The 18,374-nt window shown below is 34.5% G+C and overlaps 1 protein-coding gene across 4 annotated transcripts in view; it reads right to left on the reverse strand.

Annotated features, from left to right (window-relative positions):
• Positions 1-10,699: 10,699 nt before the first annotated feature.
• The window catches only part of trim3b (tripartite motif containing 3b), a 52,969-nt gene continuing 45,294 nt past the window's right edge, over positions 10,700-18,374 (reverse strand). For all 4 annotated transcript variants that reach the window (XM_073829109.1, XM_073829108.1, XM_073829107.1 and 1 more), the window contains 2 exons: positions 16,150-16,290; positions 10,700-16,063 (listed from right to left, as the gene is read on the reverse strand). In XM_073829109.1, the coding sequence (XP_073685210.1) occupies positions 15,911-16,063; positions 16,150-16,290 (294 nt within the window). In that variant the 3' untranslated portion in view covers positions 10,700-15,910. The remainder of the gene's footprint in view (positions 16,064-16,149; positions 16,291-18,374) is intronic.

Below are 18,374 nucleotides of genomic sequence, written 5' to 3' on the forward strand. Positions count from 1 at the left end.
AACTTCTGTCGCGAGCAACGCCAGTGAAGCGCCGCGTCAGCCAATCAGATCGCTCTGACGCGGCGCTTCACTAGCGTTGCTCGCGGCAGAAGTTGAAAATTTCTCAACTTCTGCCGCGAGCAACGCGAGTGAAGCGCCGCCGACGGATCCACAATTCGGACTCAACCATTGACTTTACATGTAATCTTGCCGCAACTGACGCATGACATTTGGGGCGGTGTGAACGCAGCATTAGAAAAACCGTTACTGGTGGGCATCTTGATACAAAACAATGCCACTGACATATTTTAAGATATTCTTTCAGTTAAAACAACCTACGCATGCTTTTTTAATGCCTTGTCTGTGAATCCTGGGGATAGTGTAGCAAATAATTTTAGAATATTTTTGATAAATGATGATAAAATAATGATTTTAAAATAACCCAGCAACAATAACAAAACAGAAAAATAATTAAGATATGAGTTCAAAATAATTAATTGTATGACTAATATTAATGATATTTATATTAAATGTATAATAAAATGACAAATACACAACAGGGCTCGCAAAACCGCTAGCCCGACGTCCGGGCTATTGTGTTTTCCAGTTGGGCTACCAAAATGTTTCACCGGACTGCCAAACGCGAAGAGTACCTGCCCGAAAGGCTACCGGAGATTTTGACATTTTGCGAGCCCTGCACAATAAAATAATTAGTTAGGATGGTCCAATAATTAATAACAATAATAATAATTCCAAATAAATAATGCAATATAAAATAACAAATAATACAAATCGAGTATATATATATATATATATATATATATATATTAGGGGTGTGACGAGACACTTATCTCACGAGACGAGATTTTGGGCTCACGAGAACGAGACGAGACGAGATTTTTTTAACTTTTTTTAAATAAATCCTCAATGATGAAATATATAGGGGACAATAGTATTTTATTCAACAAAAAACACAATGCAAAAAAAAAAATGTAGGTGCATTTTGATATGAACTTGTACTTTATGAAATTAAACTTATATTTTAATGAATTATATGCAGTAATAAAAATGCTGCATGATTCTGGGTAAACTGAAAAACAATTTTCTTTTATAAACTGGAGATCACGATTCTGAAGAAAAAAAGGATTAGAAAATTAAACAAAATGACATAATTTACTATTGGTTCTGAAATAATGTTCATTGCTTAAGTCTGAAAAAAAAAAAACGAAAAAAAATGAAGGAGCCCGTGTCTCAATTAATAAAGACTTTCACTATTGGAATCTCTTGAATGTTTAATTCAATGACAAATATTTTTTTAAACGTGCAGTTGTCGCCCTCTCCTGGTGAAGAGAATAAACGTTACTCTACATACGTGTTATACTTTCGTTTTTGATCGCTACTGTAGACAATAAGTGTGTATATCCAAACTATAAGCTTTTATCCCAGTACTTATGTTATTTAAATGTCTGTATGACATTGATGATGATTATGTGGTTAAAAAGACTGTTTGTGTTGCTTTCTGAAACCACAGCAGTAAGAATGCAGATTTGAATGTCTTCAATAACGTTCACATGGTAAGCGTCAGTGGAGCGCGTGAAACTGTTGTAACAGACAATGCTGAATCACAGTCATTCATGAATAAGATTGCATGGGTGTTTGAATAGAGATCGTGATATTTTTATAACTATTAGTCATGCAGCCCTAATGTAAACATTGCAAAATGTTTTGCCATGATATCATCACGTTCTCGAGAGACCAGTCAGATCTCGCGGGACACATCGGAGTCTCGCGAGATCTCGTGCCACGAGATCTCGTCACACCCCTAATATATATATATATACGGTTCACAAAATCCACGGTTCGGTTCGTATTGCGGTTTTAGGGTCACGGTTTTCGGTTCTGTACGGTTCTTGTTTTTATTTTTCATTTTAATCTTTAACACTCCAGAAGTTTTCTTTGGCATATGAAATGTAGCTTGATTATCCACAATTAAGGATACATTATTAAAAAAAAAGTTATATCATGTAATCATGCACAAACTGAACTGGACTTGACATTTTTGAGACCATCTCTGAGGAAAGCTAGGGGAGATTTGATACAGCAAGAGAGAAGACATTGATAACATGCTTTTCATTTATTTGGCAAAAACAGGACAATGTGTATCTCTACAGGAATTTGCGTGCCTTTTTTAGCACATAAAGACTGAACTGAAGAATTAACTTGCCTGTCTACCAACACACTGGCGTGATGTCTTCTCAGATGAACTGACAAATAAAGATGAAATCCAAAATGTTCCCACACACCTGACCTGGCTAAGGGGCCGTTCACATGAAGCCTCTTTTGCGCACTCAACTTTGTTATTTCAAATGTAGACACGTGGTATGCGCGCTCGGAATGGAAGCGACGCGGTGCGGCACGCTCGTTTTTTCCAGGCGCGTACGTGCCGCATCGAGATAAAAACATCTCAACTTTTCAAAGTTCCGCAAGCTCACCGCAGACCATGTGACATGAACCAACCAATCAGCTTCATCCTTTCCTTTAATAAAATTGAAAGCACAGCCAAGTTGGATGAACAGCGTATCATATCTGGCGCATCTTCCAACTCCGGGCAGCCTTACCTATCTCTCACACTTGCCATTTCTACACGTGACGTAACCTGCAGCACTCCACTTTTACTGTGTGTAATGTGTATGTCTACACACACCTCTTATTTCGCGCAAAAAGAACACTCACGAGGCTACATTGCGCATGCGTTGAACCGTTGAACCGTTGAACCGTGCGGTGCACACACGCACCGAACCGAGACGAGCGAACCGAACGGTTCGGTTGTTTTTCATGTACCGTGCCACCCCTAATATATATATATATATATATATATATAGTAATAATAAACGGCCTACTAGCCAACGACTTGGTAGTTTTTGCATCGCTTCTCTTATCACAGAGCTTGATGAAGCTCCTTAGTGGATGATGGATTGGCCTCTGTAGTCAACTTCTAATGGGATGGCTGTCTTGGATGGTGATGTATAGAGTTGGCTGGTGAGTGCTGCCCCATCACACCATATCAATGGGAATGACCAGTGCGTCAGGTGGTGTAACTCTCACTCGCCCAACTCTCACCTGAAGCACTCTTACCATAGCGAGACGCTGCTTTAGATTCTGGCACTGACAGTGACAGACCAATAGTGAGGCATCGCTCGGTGGGTGACGGATGGTGTCAAAGACAGCTTCTCGCCAGATTGTTGACTACAAAAATAAGCAGCTAAGCGATGCGACGACTACTAGTCAGGGTACAGGAGATGATCCATCCTTGATAGAATTGAATACCACAGAAGATAGAAGAAGAAACTGAAGAATATTAGTCCAAAATAACAAACAAAAACAAACATAAAAACATAAAATATATATATATGTATAATACATAATAAATGTAAACGATAAATGAATTAATACATTTGACAATATGCAAATGCAAATATTAATATACAAGCAATATGCAAAAAAAAAAAAAAGTGAAAGTGTTTCTTTTTTTGATCTACTTCAAATGTTGACTACTATTGTGACCGAAATGTGGATATTTGTGTCCAATTTATTATATTATTAATGTAGACCTGTATTTTTGTGATTGGGCTATAGCGTTAATGCATTTATACTAAATGTATGTAGGCTACTGTTTTTTTATACAAATACATAGAAACCATATTAAATTTTTACCATGGTATTGAAGTGCTATATTTGTGGTTTTAACTGATTATCATGATCTAAATGTATGCTACTATGGAACACCTCTGGTAAAAAAAAAAAAAAAAAAAAAAAAAAAGTCAGAAGATTTAAATTATAATAAAGTTGCTACAATTTTACTGATATAACTGATTTTGATAAACATTGAAAAAAAATCTTTAAAAAAATAGGTAGTATTATTAATATTATGAGGCAACACAAACCTGTTTCTTTTTTTTGGAAAATATTACTAAGAAATAAGAACTAATAGACTAAAAAAAAAAACTTAAAATATATTTTTTCTTATTTTTAATTTATTTTATTAGGGGAAAAATGACTGGAAAAGTGTAAAGAATATAAAAACGTGAAGTGTTTGTCATTTTCTTACCATAAGAATAGTTTAAAACCACAATTAACTATTTGGTTTCTACAACCTTTTTCTTCGCATTGGAGCAAAAATACGCCTTTAAACTTAAAAGAAAGTCGTGATAATTATTGATATAGACTAATATGAAAAAAAATTATCGTGATAAGTTTTTGTCCATATCGCTTTTGTCGTCCAAGCCATCTCCTTGTAGAATTATGCCACAATCTGGAACCGCAGTTAAGATTTGATAAAAATAAGTAGATGTGAATAATTGTGATGAACTTTACTGGTCAAGTTCAATTACCGGGTATTCGTTAAGACACATGGATTTTGATTCCGCTTAACGATTCCTGCGTTCGCATTTTAATGTGATTTTTAAACTATTTAAGTGCAGGAAGGAAAAGAACTTGTGCACTGTTTGCATGCAGCGAGCGCGGAGCGATGCGGGTTCCCGACCTGTGTCCATTCTCGAACAGTTCCGTGCATTTTCACTGCAGAAAAGTTTGTTCCGGCCCAGAACTGACTTCTCTTTCACATTTTTAACCCTTATGCGTGAAATATGTCAGCATATCCTCATAAACTGCCTTTCATTAATGTTAATCAAAGAGCAAAAGAAAATCATTAACTGACTGAATGTCTTTTATAAATTTAATAAGGATTAATCAATATTTTATTTATGAAAAGAAAATTATGCAGTGTTTTTAAACTTTTGATTTCAATTTCTGTACCTGACAGTTTTATTTATTTATGCTATTGCTAATTTATTTGTTTGTTCCTATTTTATTACTTGTCTTTAACAATTTAATGTTTGAAATTTATATTAGTCTATTTGTTTTTTTGTTTTTGTTTTCTGAGGTAATTTTTTTTGATAAAACCATAGGCAAAGACGGAATAATTATGTCTGACATCTAAATGTTTGACTTAACTTTTTAATGTTTTTTTTTTAGGTTTTATTGGAATCGGAATTGGGAATCGATAAGAATTGGAATCGATAAGCAGAATCGGAACCGCAATCGATAAACTTCAAAGAATACCCAACCCTAAATATTAGCTGAAGTAGAAGTTTTATCATTCAGTGTAATGCAAATTCTCTGTTATACCACAGTGTCATCCATTACACTAAATGATAATATCACTGTGTAAATAACAATTTAGCATTGACAAATGTGTTAATTGAATGCATTTTGGTATTGTTTAATTTGTGTTATTGATTTTTTTACAGATGCTAGGCACAGTAAAAAGCCAAAAAAATTAATAAAGTACATGTAGCTTGGCTGGCACTCTTTAAGCCTGTTCACACCAAAAACAATAACTATAACAGTTACTATGTTAGCCTACACACCAATGAATGATAGCACTGTTCATTCTAAGCATGTGCTGCAGTTTGTTGTCTGCCACTTTAAATGTTCAGGCTTTAAAGTTGAATGTATTCTGATTGGTTTTTAAATGCTCTTATCATTTCATTCTTTTATCCAACAATATTACTTCTCTGTGCAGTTATCGTTAGCTTTGCTGTGATTCTTTTACACACACACACACACACACACACACACACACACACGCACGCACGCACGCACGCACGCACGCACGCACGCACGCACGCACGCACACACACACACACATATATATATATATATATATATATATATATATATATATATATTATAATTTAAACATTTGCTTCTGAATTCATTTACTCAGGATTATTATCAAAAGTAATTTAATGACAGATTAATACTACAAACATTTCACTTATGGGAACAATGGCAATATTATCTCTATTTTTGACAAATTGTAATTCAGCGTAACAAACCATGGTCATTCAGCGTAAAGGATATTAATGTTAAAAAAATGAAACAATATACCTATTCTGACCTGTACTTATGGAAATACTAAAAGAATATATAATCATGGTAAATTGTTATTTAAGTGATTTTTACTTCATTGCATGTCTTGCTGCCAACTGGGAAAATCTAGTGGTTTGAAGGATATTAGCAAAGTTTAAATATAAAAAATTAAAGTAAATTGATATTTGAGGGCTGCACTGTGATGCTTAAATTGTCATTAAATGATTCATGTTTTAAATATGCCTAACAAGATTTTTTTGGTAAATAAACAGTTACACTGAATGACATTTTAGTCTATGTCTTCTGTCAAACCTGGTAAAAAATGCATGATAGTCATTTTTTGCTCAGAAAAATATAAAGTTTAAACAGGGCACATTCTAATGTATGAGGAAAAAAATTATCACCTTGTTAGCATTTGCCAGAACTAATTTAAGTCAAGTTAGCACGAGTCCTGCTCGCTGTTAAAGCAACACTAAAGAGTTTTTTTTACCTTAAAATAATGTTTACGAACTCGTGTCAGTGGTTCAACTCATAACAGGGTGAAACGGCACTTTCGTATTCGCTTTGCGACCCTCTATCGGCCAGAACAGCACTATGTAAGTTTGGGTCGTCGGGTCGTGTTTTTGTAGTTCAAATGATACTACAAATGCGACTTGCTTTACGGAAAAATAAATAAATAAATTGCAAACTATGTCATTATGTTTTATTTCGTTTTCATACTTTCATAAAGTCATGCAACACTACCTTGTCACTGGACATCGTTATTTCCAAAGCCGGTCCTGGATAGCCTCCAAACAAATAACGTGCATGTGACGCGACCGTAGGGTTCAATTATTTACGACAGCGGTAATGGACAATTCCGCTTCCAACCTTTAGCGAAGTTTAGCGAAGTTCTTTAGTGTTGCTTTAAGCGGGAGCGACCAGCCGGCAGACGACTTTGGGGAGTGACAAATCACTCTGTCGCCTCACTTCAAAATAAGTGGCATTCATTCATTCATTTACCTTTATTTAACCAGGAATGAAAACTCACTGAGATTAAAATCTCTTTTCCAGGAGTGTCCTGGCCAAGGTAGGCAGCCATTTAACAACAGAGTTGCAACAGACATTACAAAGAGAACAACTAACACATTAAAAACAATCACACACAATTTGGTTTCTCTCTAAATTACACAATAAAGACTTAAAATTATTATACGACACCAAGTTCTGTAATTTTATCTCCTTTTGGAGTAGATTCCAGTCTGAAGTGGCGGCATATTTAAAAGAAGTTTTAGCAAGTTCAGTACTGACAAAAGGCACACACAGATTGTAATTTGATTGAGAACATAGCGAGTAACTTCTAAACGAAGTCCTTTGTATAAGACAGCAGAGATAAATTGGTAAACAACCCAAAATTGCCTTATATATCAACAAATACCAATGCATTTTTCTGTGGATACTCAAAGAGGGCCATGCAACTCTTTTATGTAATTCACAATGGTGTGTTGAAAATTTACATCCAGTTATAAATCTTAGAGCTCCATGGTACAGAGCATCCAAAGATAGAAGAATATAAGGAGCATGCTGATAAACCACATCCCCATAATCAAGAACCGGTAAAAACATAGCAGAAACTATTTCTTTCTTAACCTTAAATGAAAAGCATGACTTATTTCTAACATAAAAACCAAGCTGCTTCTTTAGTTTTATTTGCCAATACTTAATATGTGAACCAAAACGCAATGTGTTGTCAATAATAATGCCCAAATATTTGTATTCCAACACTGAGGTAACTTGGCTCCCCTGATAAGTTTGGAGTACAATAGGGTTCTCTGAAGTTCTAGAATTTGAAAATAACATACACTTTGTTTTGTCAATATTTAAAACCAACTTCAAAGCACAGAATCTATTTTGAATAATATCAAAAGCAGCCTGTGAAGAAGCCACAGATTGTTGCTTAGAGGGAGCTGAGCAGTAAACAATAGTATCATCTGCATAGAAGTGGAACTTTGCATTGACAATATTAAAATCAAGGCAATTTATATATATACTAAATAATAACGGCCCCAACACAGATCCTTGAGGGACTCCTTTAATAATCTCCAAAAAATCTGACCGAACACCTTCCACCTGAACACATTGGGTTCTACCCTGTAAATAGTTTGTGAACCATAAAATAACATTTTCTGATAACCCTACCTGTCGAAGCCTATCTAATAATATAATGTGATCCACGGTATCAAAGGCCTTTGATAGGTCAATAAAAACACAAGCACAATGTTGTTTATTATCTAAGGACTCCACGATATCGTTCATAACCTTTAAGACAGCTGTAGTGGTACTATGCCCTTTACGAAAACCAGATTGATTAATAGATAGAATATTGTGACAATTTAGATACTAAGCCAACTGATTACTAACTAAATTTTCTAAAACTTTTGAAAGAATACAAAGTTTAGATATAGGTCTATAATTATCCATCAAGGAAGAATCTCCCCCTTTTGGCAAAGGAACAACAAATGCTGATTTCCAAATCCTAGGAATTATATTAGTTGATAATGAGAGATTAAATAAATATGTCAATGGAGGAGAAATCAAATCAGCCGCTAATTTTAAATACAGTGGGGCAATGTGATCAGGACCTGATGATTTATTCACATCTAGTTCCTTTAAAGCCAAATAAACATCGGAGGAAGTAATCTGTTGAAAAGCAAACTCACTGGACCAAAGATTATGTTCAGCTTTAAGGAAATCTAGGTCAAAAACTTTATTATTTTTGGTTGGAAATATAGACCCTGATGCAATGAAATATCTGTTAAAACTATTAAGCATTTGTTTTTTGTCTGTCATTTTGATAGAATCTATCGTTAAACAAGAAGGAAACCCCGAATTGGATTTATTACCAGTTAACAGTTTAATATTCCTCCACAACTTCCGAGAATTTGTCAAATTTTCTGTGGTTTTATCAAGAAAGTAGTCAGATTTCGATTTTCTAATCGCAACTGTACATTTATTTCGGAGCTGCCTAAAATGTAGCCAGTCAGAATTTAACTGTGTTTGTCTAGCCCTGGCCCATGCTGCATCCCGTTCTTGAATAAGTTCGCACAAGACAGTTGAGAACCATGGATTATCCCGACATTTAACTCTATATTTTCTCAAAGGTGCGTGCTTATTAATAATTGACATAAAACTATTATAAAAATATTCCCAAGCACACTCAACATCCGGAATTAAAGTCATTTTATCCCAGTCAGTTTGTGCAAGATCATTCAAGAATGCCTGCTCACTAAAATGTTTCATAGAACGCTTAGTTATAATTCTCGGGTTCTGCTTAGGCAGCCGTGTATCTCTGACTACTGCCACAACACAGTGATCACTAATATCGTTTGCAAATACAGAAACTGAGGAATATTTATGTGGAACGTTTGTAAGAACAAGATCTAATAATGTAGATTTTTCTCGAAATTTAGAATTTGGCCTGGTGGGTGTATCTACTAATTGAAAAAAATTATGACTATCACAAAATTTTTTTAAATCATCAGATATTGCATGCATCCAATTCAGATTAAAATCACCCATTATGATCATTTCCTTATATGTGACCCTGGACCACAAAACCAGTCTTAAGTCGCTGGGGTATATTTGTAGCAATAGCCAAAAATACATTGTATGGGTCAAAATTATTGATTTTTCTTTTATTTCAAAAGTCATTAGGAAATTAAGATCATGTTCCATGAAGATTTTTGTAAAATTCCTACTGTAAACCTATCCAAATGTAATTTTTGATTAGTAATATGCATTGTTAAGAACTTAATTTGGACAACTTTAAAGGTGATTTTCTCAGTATTTTGATTTTTTTGTAACCTTAGATTTCAGATTTTCAAATAGATGTATCTCGGCCAAATATTGTCCTATCCTAACAAACCATACATCAATAGAAAGCTTATTTATTGGGCTTTCATATGATGTATACATCTCAGTTTTGTAAAATTTAACCTTATGACTGGTTTTGTGGTCCAGGGTCACATATTTCAAAGAGGTCAATGAATGCATTAGTGACTGTACAGCATTGCTAGTAGCCGAAGGAGGCCTATAACAACCAGCTATAGTGATCTGAAGGGTTTTGGACACAGAGAGATTCAAAGCTAATAATTCATACTGTTTTGGTATTGAGACCGAAAGTAGCAATGATGCCTCTAGATGTTCTTTGACGTAAATTGCAAACCCCCCCCCCCACCCTTATTTAATCTATCTGATCTAAAAACCTTATAACCATTAATACTGATATCTCTGTCTGAGATAGATTTGTTAAGCCAGGATTCAGATATAACTATCACATCCGCATTTGTATTTTTAGCCCAAATGTATACCATATCCAATTTGGGCAACAAGCTACGAACATTTAAATGTATAAAACCCAATCCAGATCTTGTTTTTAACTCAGCTGGAGTAGTAAAACTTAAGGCAGTATAAGGTCCTGGATTTGGAGATACATTCCCAGACATTAACAACATTAAAACTATTAGACTCCTTCGTTTAACTGAGTTACTAACTCTACTTCCAGCCATAGACCCCAAGCAAGTTAAATTAGTCATACAATAATTTTCCTCCCTAGATAAAGCACATTTCATAAAATCCAAATACTTAAAATCCATGGGGTACAGCAATTCATAGTATTGTTCAAACATAACAGAGTTAGTAGATACTCCATATTGTGTCCGAATATCAAAATTTACAGTTGATGAATTGCACGCTGAAAATAAGCCAGAGACATACCCGCTGCCACTTATATGAACTTGACAAGATATCGAGAAGAATAAACTTATTTATTACGTGTTTCAGCAAGAAACGAACACAAATAAACATCCAAAGGTATGTTAAAAGAAAGAGTACAACTTACCGAAATTTGCATCCTGTCTCAAGTAATTGCTCAATCAGCTTGTAAACAGTCATACAACGTCACATTTACCTAAAAAAAACTAGCATATTTGGTGACCATAAACTTGTTAGTTTAGAGAGGAGCTAAATATATTTACCTTATATAACATTCATTATAAGTTCTACTGTTCTTATGTTTATGTTTGAATAAATCTGTCAAGATATATATATATATATGAATTGTAGTAGAAATATAATTGTTATTGTAACTTTCTGTTGATAAACTTTTGTATCCAAATCAGTTCATTTTAACATTTTTATAGTATATAAAGTATAGTATTTATGATTTTATAGCATTAATTATAGCACAGTACCAACTGGCTTTAATGTATTTTACAGCATTAGTAAAGATTTTTTTCTTGAGAAAATTGGGCATGTACTGTACCTGATACATCACCAATTAAAATGTTTTTGAACAGTCTTTTTTTTTTTTTTAAAGAAGTCTCTTCTGCTCACCAAGCCTGCATTTATTTGATTCAAAATACAGCAAAAGCAGCAATATTGTAAAATATTTGCACTATTTAAAATAACTGCTTTTTATTTAAATATATATTTTAAAATGTAATTTTTTTCCTGTCATCAAAGCTAAATTTTCAGCATCATTACTCCAGTCACATGATCCTTCAGAAATCATTCTAATATGTTGATATGCTGTTCAAGAAACATTTGTATTATTATTAATATTTAATTTATTATTAATATTTAAAACAGTTGAGTACATTGGATCTTTCTATTTATCAAAGAATCCTTAAAACAAAGATCAGCATTTATCTGAAATAAAATGCTTTTGTAACATTATAAACTACACTATTCAAAAAGCTTGGAGTCAGTATAATTTTTTTTTTTTTTTAAAGATTATAGAAATTAATAATTTTATTTAGCAAGGATGCTTTAAATTGCCTGAATAAGTTACATTTTAAAATATATTCTAATAGAAAACAGTTATTTAAATAGCAAAAACTTTACAATTTTTAAATATTTTTTACTGTGTTTTGGATCAATAAGTGCAGGCTTGGTAAGCAAAAGACTTCTTTTAAAAACATTAAAAATGTTACTGTTCAAAAACGTTTTGGTGGTAGTGTAGATATCCACAATAATCTCTATCAAATTGCCAGATTGTGAATCATAATGGAATCAAATCGTGAAATTTGTGTCAAAACCAGCCCTAAAATCCACAGTATAAAACATTTGAATCATTTGGATTAAAAAACACAATGTAATTTTCAAGTGACTTGTATTTACAGTTTTATTTCAAACTGCAATAATTGACCAGTAAAATGAACATACGGTTGATTCTTCATGTTATACAAGATCTTCGTTGTTATTTTAAACTGATGAAGCACATTTACTAAATCATCTGTCCAAGCACTAGATCATGCATTGGATAGAATAAGGTCCGTTCAAAATAAGAATAAAAACTATATTAGCGTTTACACCAACAGATGATAACATTGTTTATTCTGAACATGATTGAATGTCAAAGCTTTTGTTAATGAAAAAAAAATCGCTCTGCAAAAAGTGATTCCAATACTTTTTCGGGGAACAGTTTCGTGATCCACAAAGCACAGTTCACACATTCAAAACAAGCAGCTTTCTGACAGTCAACACATCAAATTCCTGTGCGTGTGGATAACTTTAGCTCTCATGCAAAAGTTCTCATCTTGTGGATTCTGGATTTTGCTCGCAAGAATGTTAAACTTGACAGCAACTTTAGAGTAAGGTGACCAGATTTCTGAAATGAAAACCGGGTATGTAGTTTAGTGGTCAACATATCATTGAAATCTCACTTGTGATTATCTACAAATGAGAAAACAGGGACAATTTGTGTATGATTTTGTTTTTTAATTGTTGTGGTTTCCATATATTAATGTCATCATTAATAATTACAATGATGTTTGAGATCAAACATCAGATTTACCCTAGTTTATTAACAGGCCTACAGTTCACCAACAATCACACTATGAAAAGTAAATAGCAACTATTGCAAAAAGTTAACAGTTCAAAATAGGATTATAAAAATTGACTTTAAGAAAACACAAAAATAAAACCATAGATATGAGAACACATGTGACCCTGGACCACAAATCCAGTCATAAGGGTCAATTCTTTTAAATTAATTGATGTGTGGTTTGTTAGGATAGAACAATATTTGGCAATATTTGGGTGCAAAAAATTCAAAATATTGAGAAAATCGCCTTTATAGTTGTCCAAATTAAAGGTTGTATCAGCGATTTCTAGCCTGAAACATAAAGTGTAAAATTCAGCTGATCTTTCATCACGATCCGCTCGCTGCCTGCCCCATAAATTGTCTGTGAAAAAACCGCGTCTCTCTGGTCAGCCTAGGGTCCGAGATATGCCAAAAAAACAATCGGCACTACCAACCATTCCACAGCAAAAACAAACATTGTTCCAACCAATCAGCGTCAGGGGTTTGGTGTTGTGGACTTTCGCTCCACCTCCCTCACATCCCTGCACCAGTAGGAAAGTCCACAACACCAAACCCCTGACGCTGATTGGTTGGAACACGGTTTGTTTATCTGTGGAATAGTTGATAGCGCCGATTGTTTTTTTTGGCATATCTCGGACCCTAGGCTGACCAGAGAGACGCGGTTTTTTCACAGACAATTTATGGGGCAGGCAGCGAGCGGATCGTGAAGAAAGGTCAGCTGAAATTGACACTTTATGTTTTAGGCTAGAAATCGCTGATACAACCTTTAAGTTCTTAGCAATGCATATTACTAATCAAAATCAAGTTTTGATATTTTTACGGTGGGAAATTTACAAAATATCTTAATGGAACATGATCTTAATATGCTAATGATTTTAGCAAAAAAGAAAAATCAATCATTTTGACTCATACAATGTATTTTTTGCTATTGATACAAATGCTACTTATGACTTATTTTGTGGTCCAGGGTCACATATGATAAATAAAACTGGGTAACAAATATTTTCAAAATTTTCTGAATGTATTTTCACAAACCGTGAGTGTAAAGTTTTTGACCACTGAGTATGTGCTTACTGCAAGTGTAAAATTAAGTTGATTTAGTTTAGTTTATTAAATCATTTATCGTTGATTTGTTTTTTAAAAAAATGTAGTTTATTCTATTAACTCGTCCAAGTTCTTCATGGCTATCCACCTTATTTTTCCCGTATTTTCTACCCTGCTACCTTAATTTTAAGTGTAGTCAACTAAAAAAAAAAGTTTAGTCAACTTGAAGTGACAACTTAGATATTCGAGTTGACTAAACTAAAAAATTGGTTTGTTAAACTCAACAGCTGTTACCCAGCTGCTTTAGATATTTGAGTTGATTCAACTTACAATTTTAAGTGGTCACTTAGTAAAACTTAACATTTCAAGTTGACTATACTTTTTTTTTTTTTTTTTTAGTTGACTGAACTTAATTTTAAGGCAGCTTGACTCAACCAATTGTTTTTTTACAGTGCATTTGTCAATTTTGAAGGTCTGGCTTCGGTCTCATCTGCGTCCAGCTATTTTCAGCTGTATAAAACGGCTTGATATTGCAAATCGGTGTGTCTTACAATATTATTTTAATTATGAACACACTGGTTTGTAGTGTAGCTTCTACGTAGTATAAGGTGGATAGTAGCATTGCGTAATTAATAATCAGTATAGCTCGCAGCGCCCTCTGGTGGTGAAAGTAGTCGTTGTTTTGAACGTGCTGTAAAAGGGGAACATCTGGTCACCCTACTGTAGAGCGATTGTATTCTCACAGTTACCATTACAGTTATCATTCTTATTGTGAACGGGCCTTTATCGTGACGGAAGCAACTAATTAAGTCAACTTGCAATTCGCATATATTATGAATCAATATACAGTATAGAATATTTGTTTTTTGGTTATTACATTATTTTTTTAATCTCCAGCCTGGCAATAGCAAATCATTACAGGTACCTCGCTGCTGCAGAAACCATATGCCAATGCTAGTAAAATCAGTAACATGCAAAAATGTTCTTTGCACAGATATTAAAGATGTGAGCCACCGTTCATTAACCTTATACAGTGTCACAGAGAGTAGCCTATTAAGGAGACGTGGTGTCACATAACCTTCAAAGAGACAAAACCACAAAATTAAAGGGAGGTGATATTGAAATCATTCGCTGGTGATGAAGGACAAAAATGTGTACAAAACATTAAATAAATAGACAAATAAAGCATAAACTATAATACTGACTAAAGACAACATTTGGTTGCTACACTGTGAACACAATGTGCTCGTATGATTATTTACAGAGAAGAGATATAATTCCACGTAGCTGATCATCTTTAGAGAACATTAAAAATTAGAGGCAATATATGTGAAATACTTGGGTTTGGATATATTTCCTCATTCAGCTGGATTTTTCAACATGTAAAGTAGCCTTGTGCTTTAGAAAAATAAATAATTTGGAATGGAAAAAATATGTCCTTTTTGGCTCCTTTGTTTAGTGGTTATTTTTTAAAGAGCACAGCAGGGATGCGCATCACTTCCTGTGCTGTTGATATCTGTGAGGGATGATCAGCTCTGAATGATGTGAACTGAAAGCACTCACCGAATAGCTCAGGTAGAGGGAAATCTCAGTGGCAAATGCTGTCATAGGACAATACAACAAGCCAGTGTCATTTACATACACCAAATATGTTCATATGTACACAAATTTGTATATTTACAGATGCAGAGTGTAAAATGCACAACTGTTGCAGTCAGGGGAAGGTCAGGTCACTATGAAATCGGAGAGGAATTTTGGAAATAGTTGACTTTCTGCAAGGGTTTTAAGATGGCGATTAACAAAATGTTGCTATATATATATCTTTTATTTATACACAACTTACATGGTTTCTAATAAGAATCTGTGCTTATTGATATGGTTTCTGTTATTTACAATCAACATTCCCGGTTTAGTAGAGAAGCAGTTCTTTGTTTTAGAACATCAGCAGAAAATTAAAGAAAAGTGCATTTTGTTCACTTGATTCTTCCTCTCTGGTTTGACTGAGGATTTCTCTGATATGACTATGCAAACTGTGGTGAACCGAAGTCGCAGGAGAGTTTGTGGCACCTTGTGGCAGTACCTGCGGTGTTACTGCAGGTACCGGTAGACTTTGAAGCAGTGGTTACCAGAATCGGCCACCACAACGTGGCCGTCGGAGGTTAAAGCGAGGCCCTGCGGCCCATACAGAGGGTCAGCACTTGTGTTGATGTAGGAGAGGAATGAGCCTGAGCTGTCAAACACCTGAGAAAAAAAAAAAAACAACAATTAAAATTGTCTTAAAAAGTGCTACTTTTAAAGAGGAAGTTGGTGTTTAGAGGATTCATTACCTGTATTCTGCTGTTGCCCCAGTCTGCTACAATGATGTTGCCGTTAACATCAACAGCTACCCCTGTGGGGGCATTAAACTGGCCGTTTCCCTCTCCGTGGGACCCGAATTTGAACAAAAACTCTCCATCTGCACTGTAGACCTGAAGAGATATAAATGTTAATCACCCATATTTGAAGGATTAGTTCACTCCTGAATTAAAATTTCCCATGTTCATGTCTTTCTTTCTTCTGTTGAAAAGAAACAGTTTTGGAGGAAAACATTCCAGGACTTTTCTCCATATAGTGAACTTTAATGAGGATCAATGGTTGAAGGTCCAAACTGCAGCTTTAAAGCACTCTACACGACCCCAGCAGAGGAATAAGGGTCTTGTCTATGACTTTACCCATTACATAATCACGTTGGAAAGTTCACGTTAGTTCTTCATCTGTGTATTCCGGTTTGAAAATGTAAGGTAGGGCCAAAACTCCATCTCATTTTCTTTTTCGACATCGTTGTTTTATCTTTTTTTTTTTGTAAAGGGCGTTTGACTTTCTTTGCACATTCACTTTGTAAACACTGGGTCGGAATTTCCGCCTATTTCACGCATGACCTTTCCTGTGTGACTACGTGCATGTTAAAAAGTATAAATGTTTTGTTTTGATCAATCGTTTTGCTAGATAAGACCCTTATTCTTCGGCTGGGATTGTGTAGAGCCTTTTGAAACTGCAATGAGACAATTGCAAATTGGACTTTTTTTTGACTGAAGAAAGACAGGGGTGAGTAAAATAACAGAATTTTAATTCTGGAGTGTACTATTACTTTAATAAAATACTACATATTCAGTAATTTTTCCCTTGATTACAAATTTTACTGGTAAGAAATAAAAACTGTTACCTGAATGATCCACAGCTGTGTTTTTTTTGGTTTAGTAATAGTTGTTCACGAGTCCCTTGTTTGTCCTGAACAGTCAAACTGCCCACTGTTCTTCAGAAAAATCCTTCAGGTCCCATAAATTCTTTGGTTTTTCAGCATTTTTGTGTGTTTGAACCCTTTCCAACAATGACTGTATGATTTTGAGATCCATCTTTTGAGCACAACTGAGGGACTCATATGCAACTATTACAGAGGGTTCAAATGCTCACTGATGCTCCAGAAGAAAACACGATGCATTAAGAACCGGGGTTGAAAACTTTAAGGTAAAGTCAACTTAGGGCTGGACAATATATTGAACGATATTGTGAGGCGCGTTTAGCCAATGAAGCCGGTACTTTGATTAGTAGTAAATCTCCATCACGTGCGTTCCGCTCAGGTTCCGCTGAAGCGGCAATTAATACACAGAGACGTAAATCTCTGACAAGCTACGCCATATCGAGCTTAATATCGAATGCGAACCTGAGCGGAACGCACGTGATGGAGATTTACTACTAATCAAAGTACCGGCTTCATTGACTAAACGCGCCTCACAATATCGTTCGATATATTGTCCAGCCCTAATTCAACTTATTTTGTCTTCTGGGAAACATGTAAGTATCTTCTGCAGCTTCTGAAGGGCAGTACAAAAAATATATATATATATGATATTTTGGCAAAATATGAAAAATGTACACATCTTCATTCTGTTCAAAAGTTTACACCCCCAGCTCTTAATGCATCATTTTACTTCTGGGGCATCAGTGAGCGTTTGAACCTTCCGTAATAGTTGCATATGAGTCTCTCAGTTGTACTCCATGTGAAAAGATGGATCTGAAAATCATACAGTCATTGTTGGAAAGGGTTTAATACACAAATTATGAAAAAACAAAGAATTTGTGGGACCTGAAAGATTTTTTTGAAGAACAGCAGGCAGTTTAACTGTTAAGGACTAACAAGAGACTCATGAACAAATATCACTAAACAAAAAAACAGCAGTGGATCATTCAGGTATTAGAAAACAACTTTTGAACGGAGTCATTTTTATAAATTCAACTATTATTTTCTCTTGTGGACTGTATCTAAACATCTTTTATGTGCCATTTTAAAATCATATGACCTGATGAATAGTACTTTTTTTTTTTTTTTTTAACCTCTATAACCCCTATTATCGGAGACTTTCACTTGTGGAATAAATGAATCATTGCTGACTGCTGATAATTAACTAAAGACATCAGTACCTGAAATGTATTGCTGTTCTGTAAGGATGCATCCACACCACTAGGTGTCAGTCAAGTTAAACATGATTGCCAAGTCAGACACAACTTTAAAGGG

The sequence above is a fragment of the Garra rufa genome, chromosome 23, assembly GCF_049309525.1.
Source record: "Garra rufa chromosome 23, GarRuf1.0, whole genome shotgun sequence".
Lineage (NCBI taxonomy): Eukaryota > Metazoa > Chordata > Actinopteri > Cypriniformes > Cyprinidae > Garra > Garra rufa.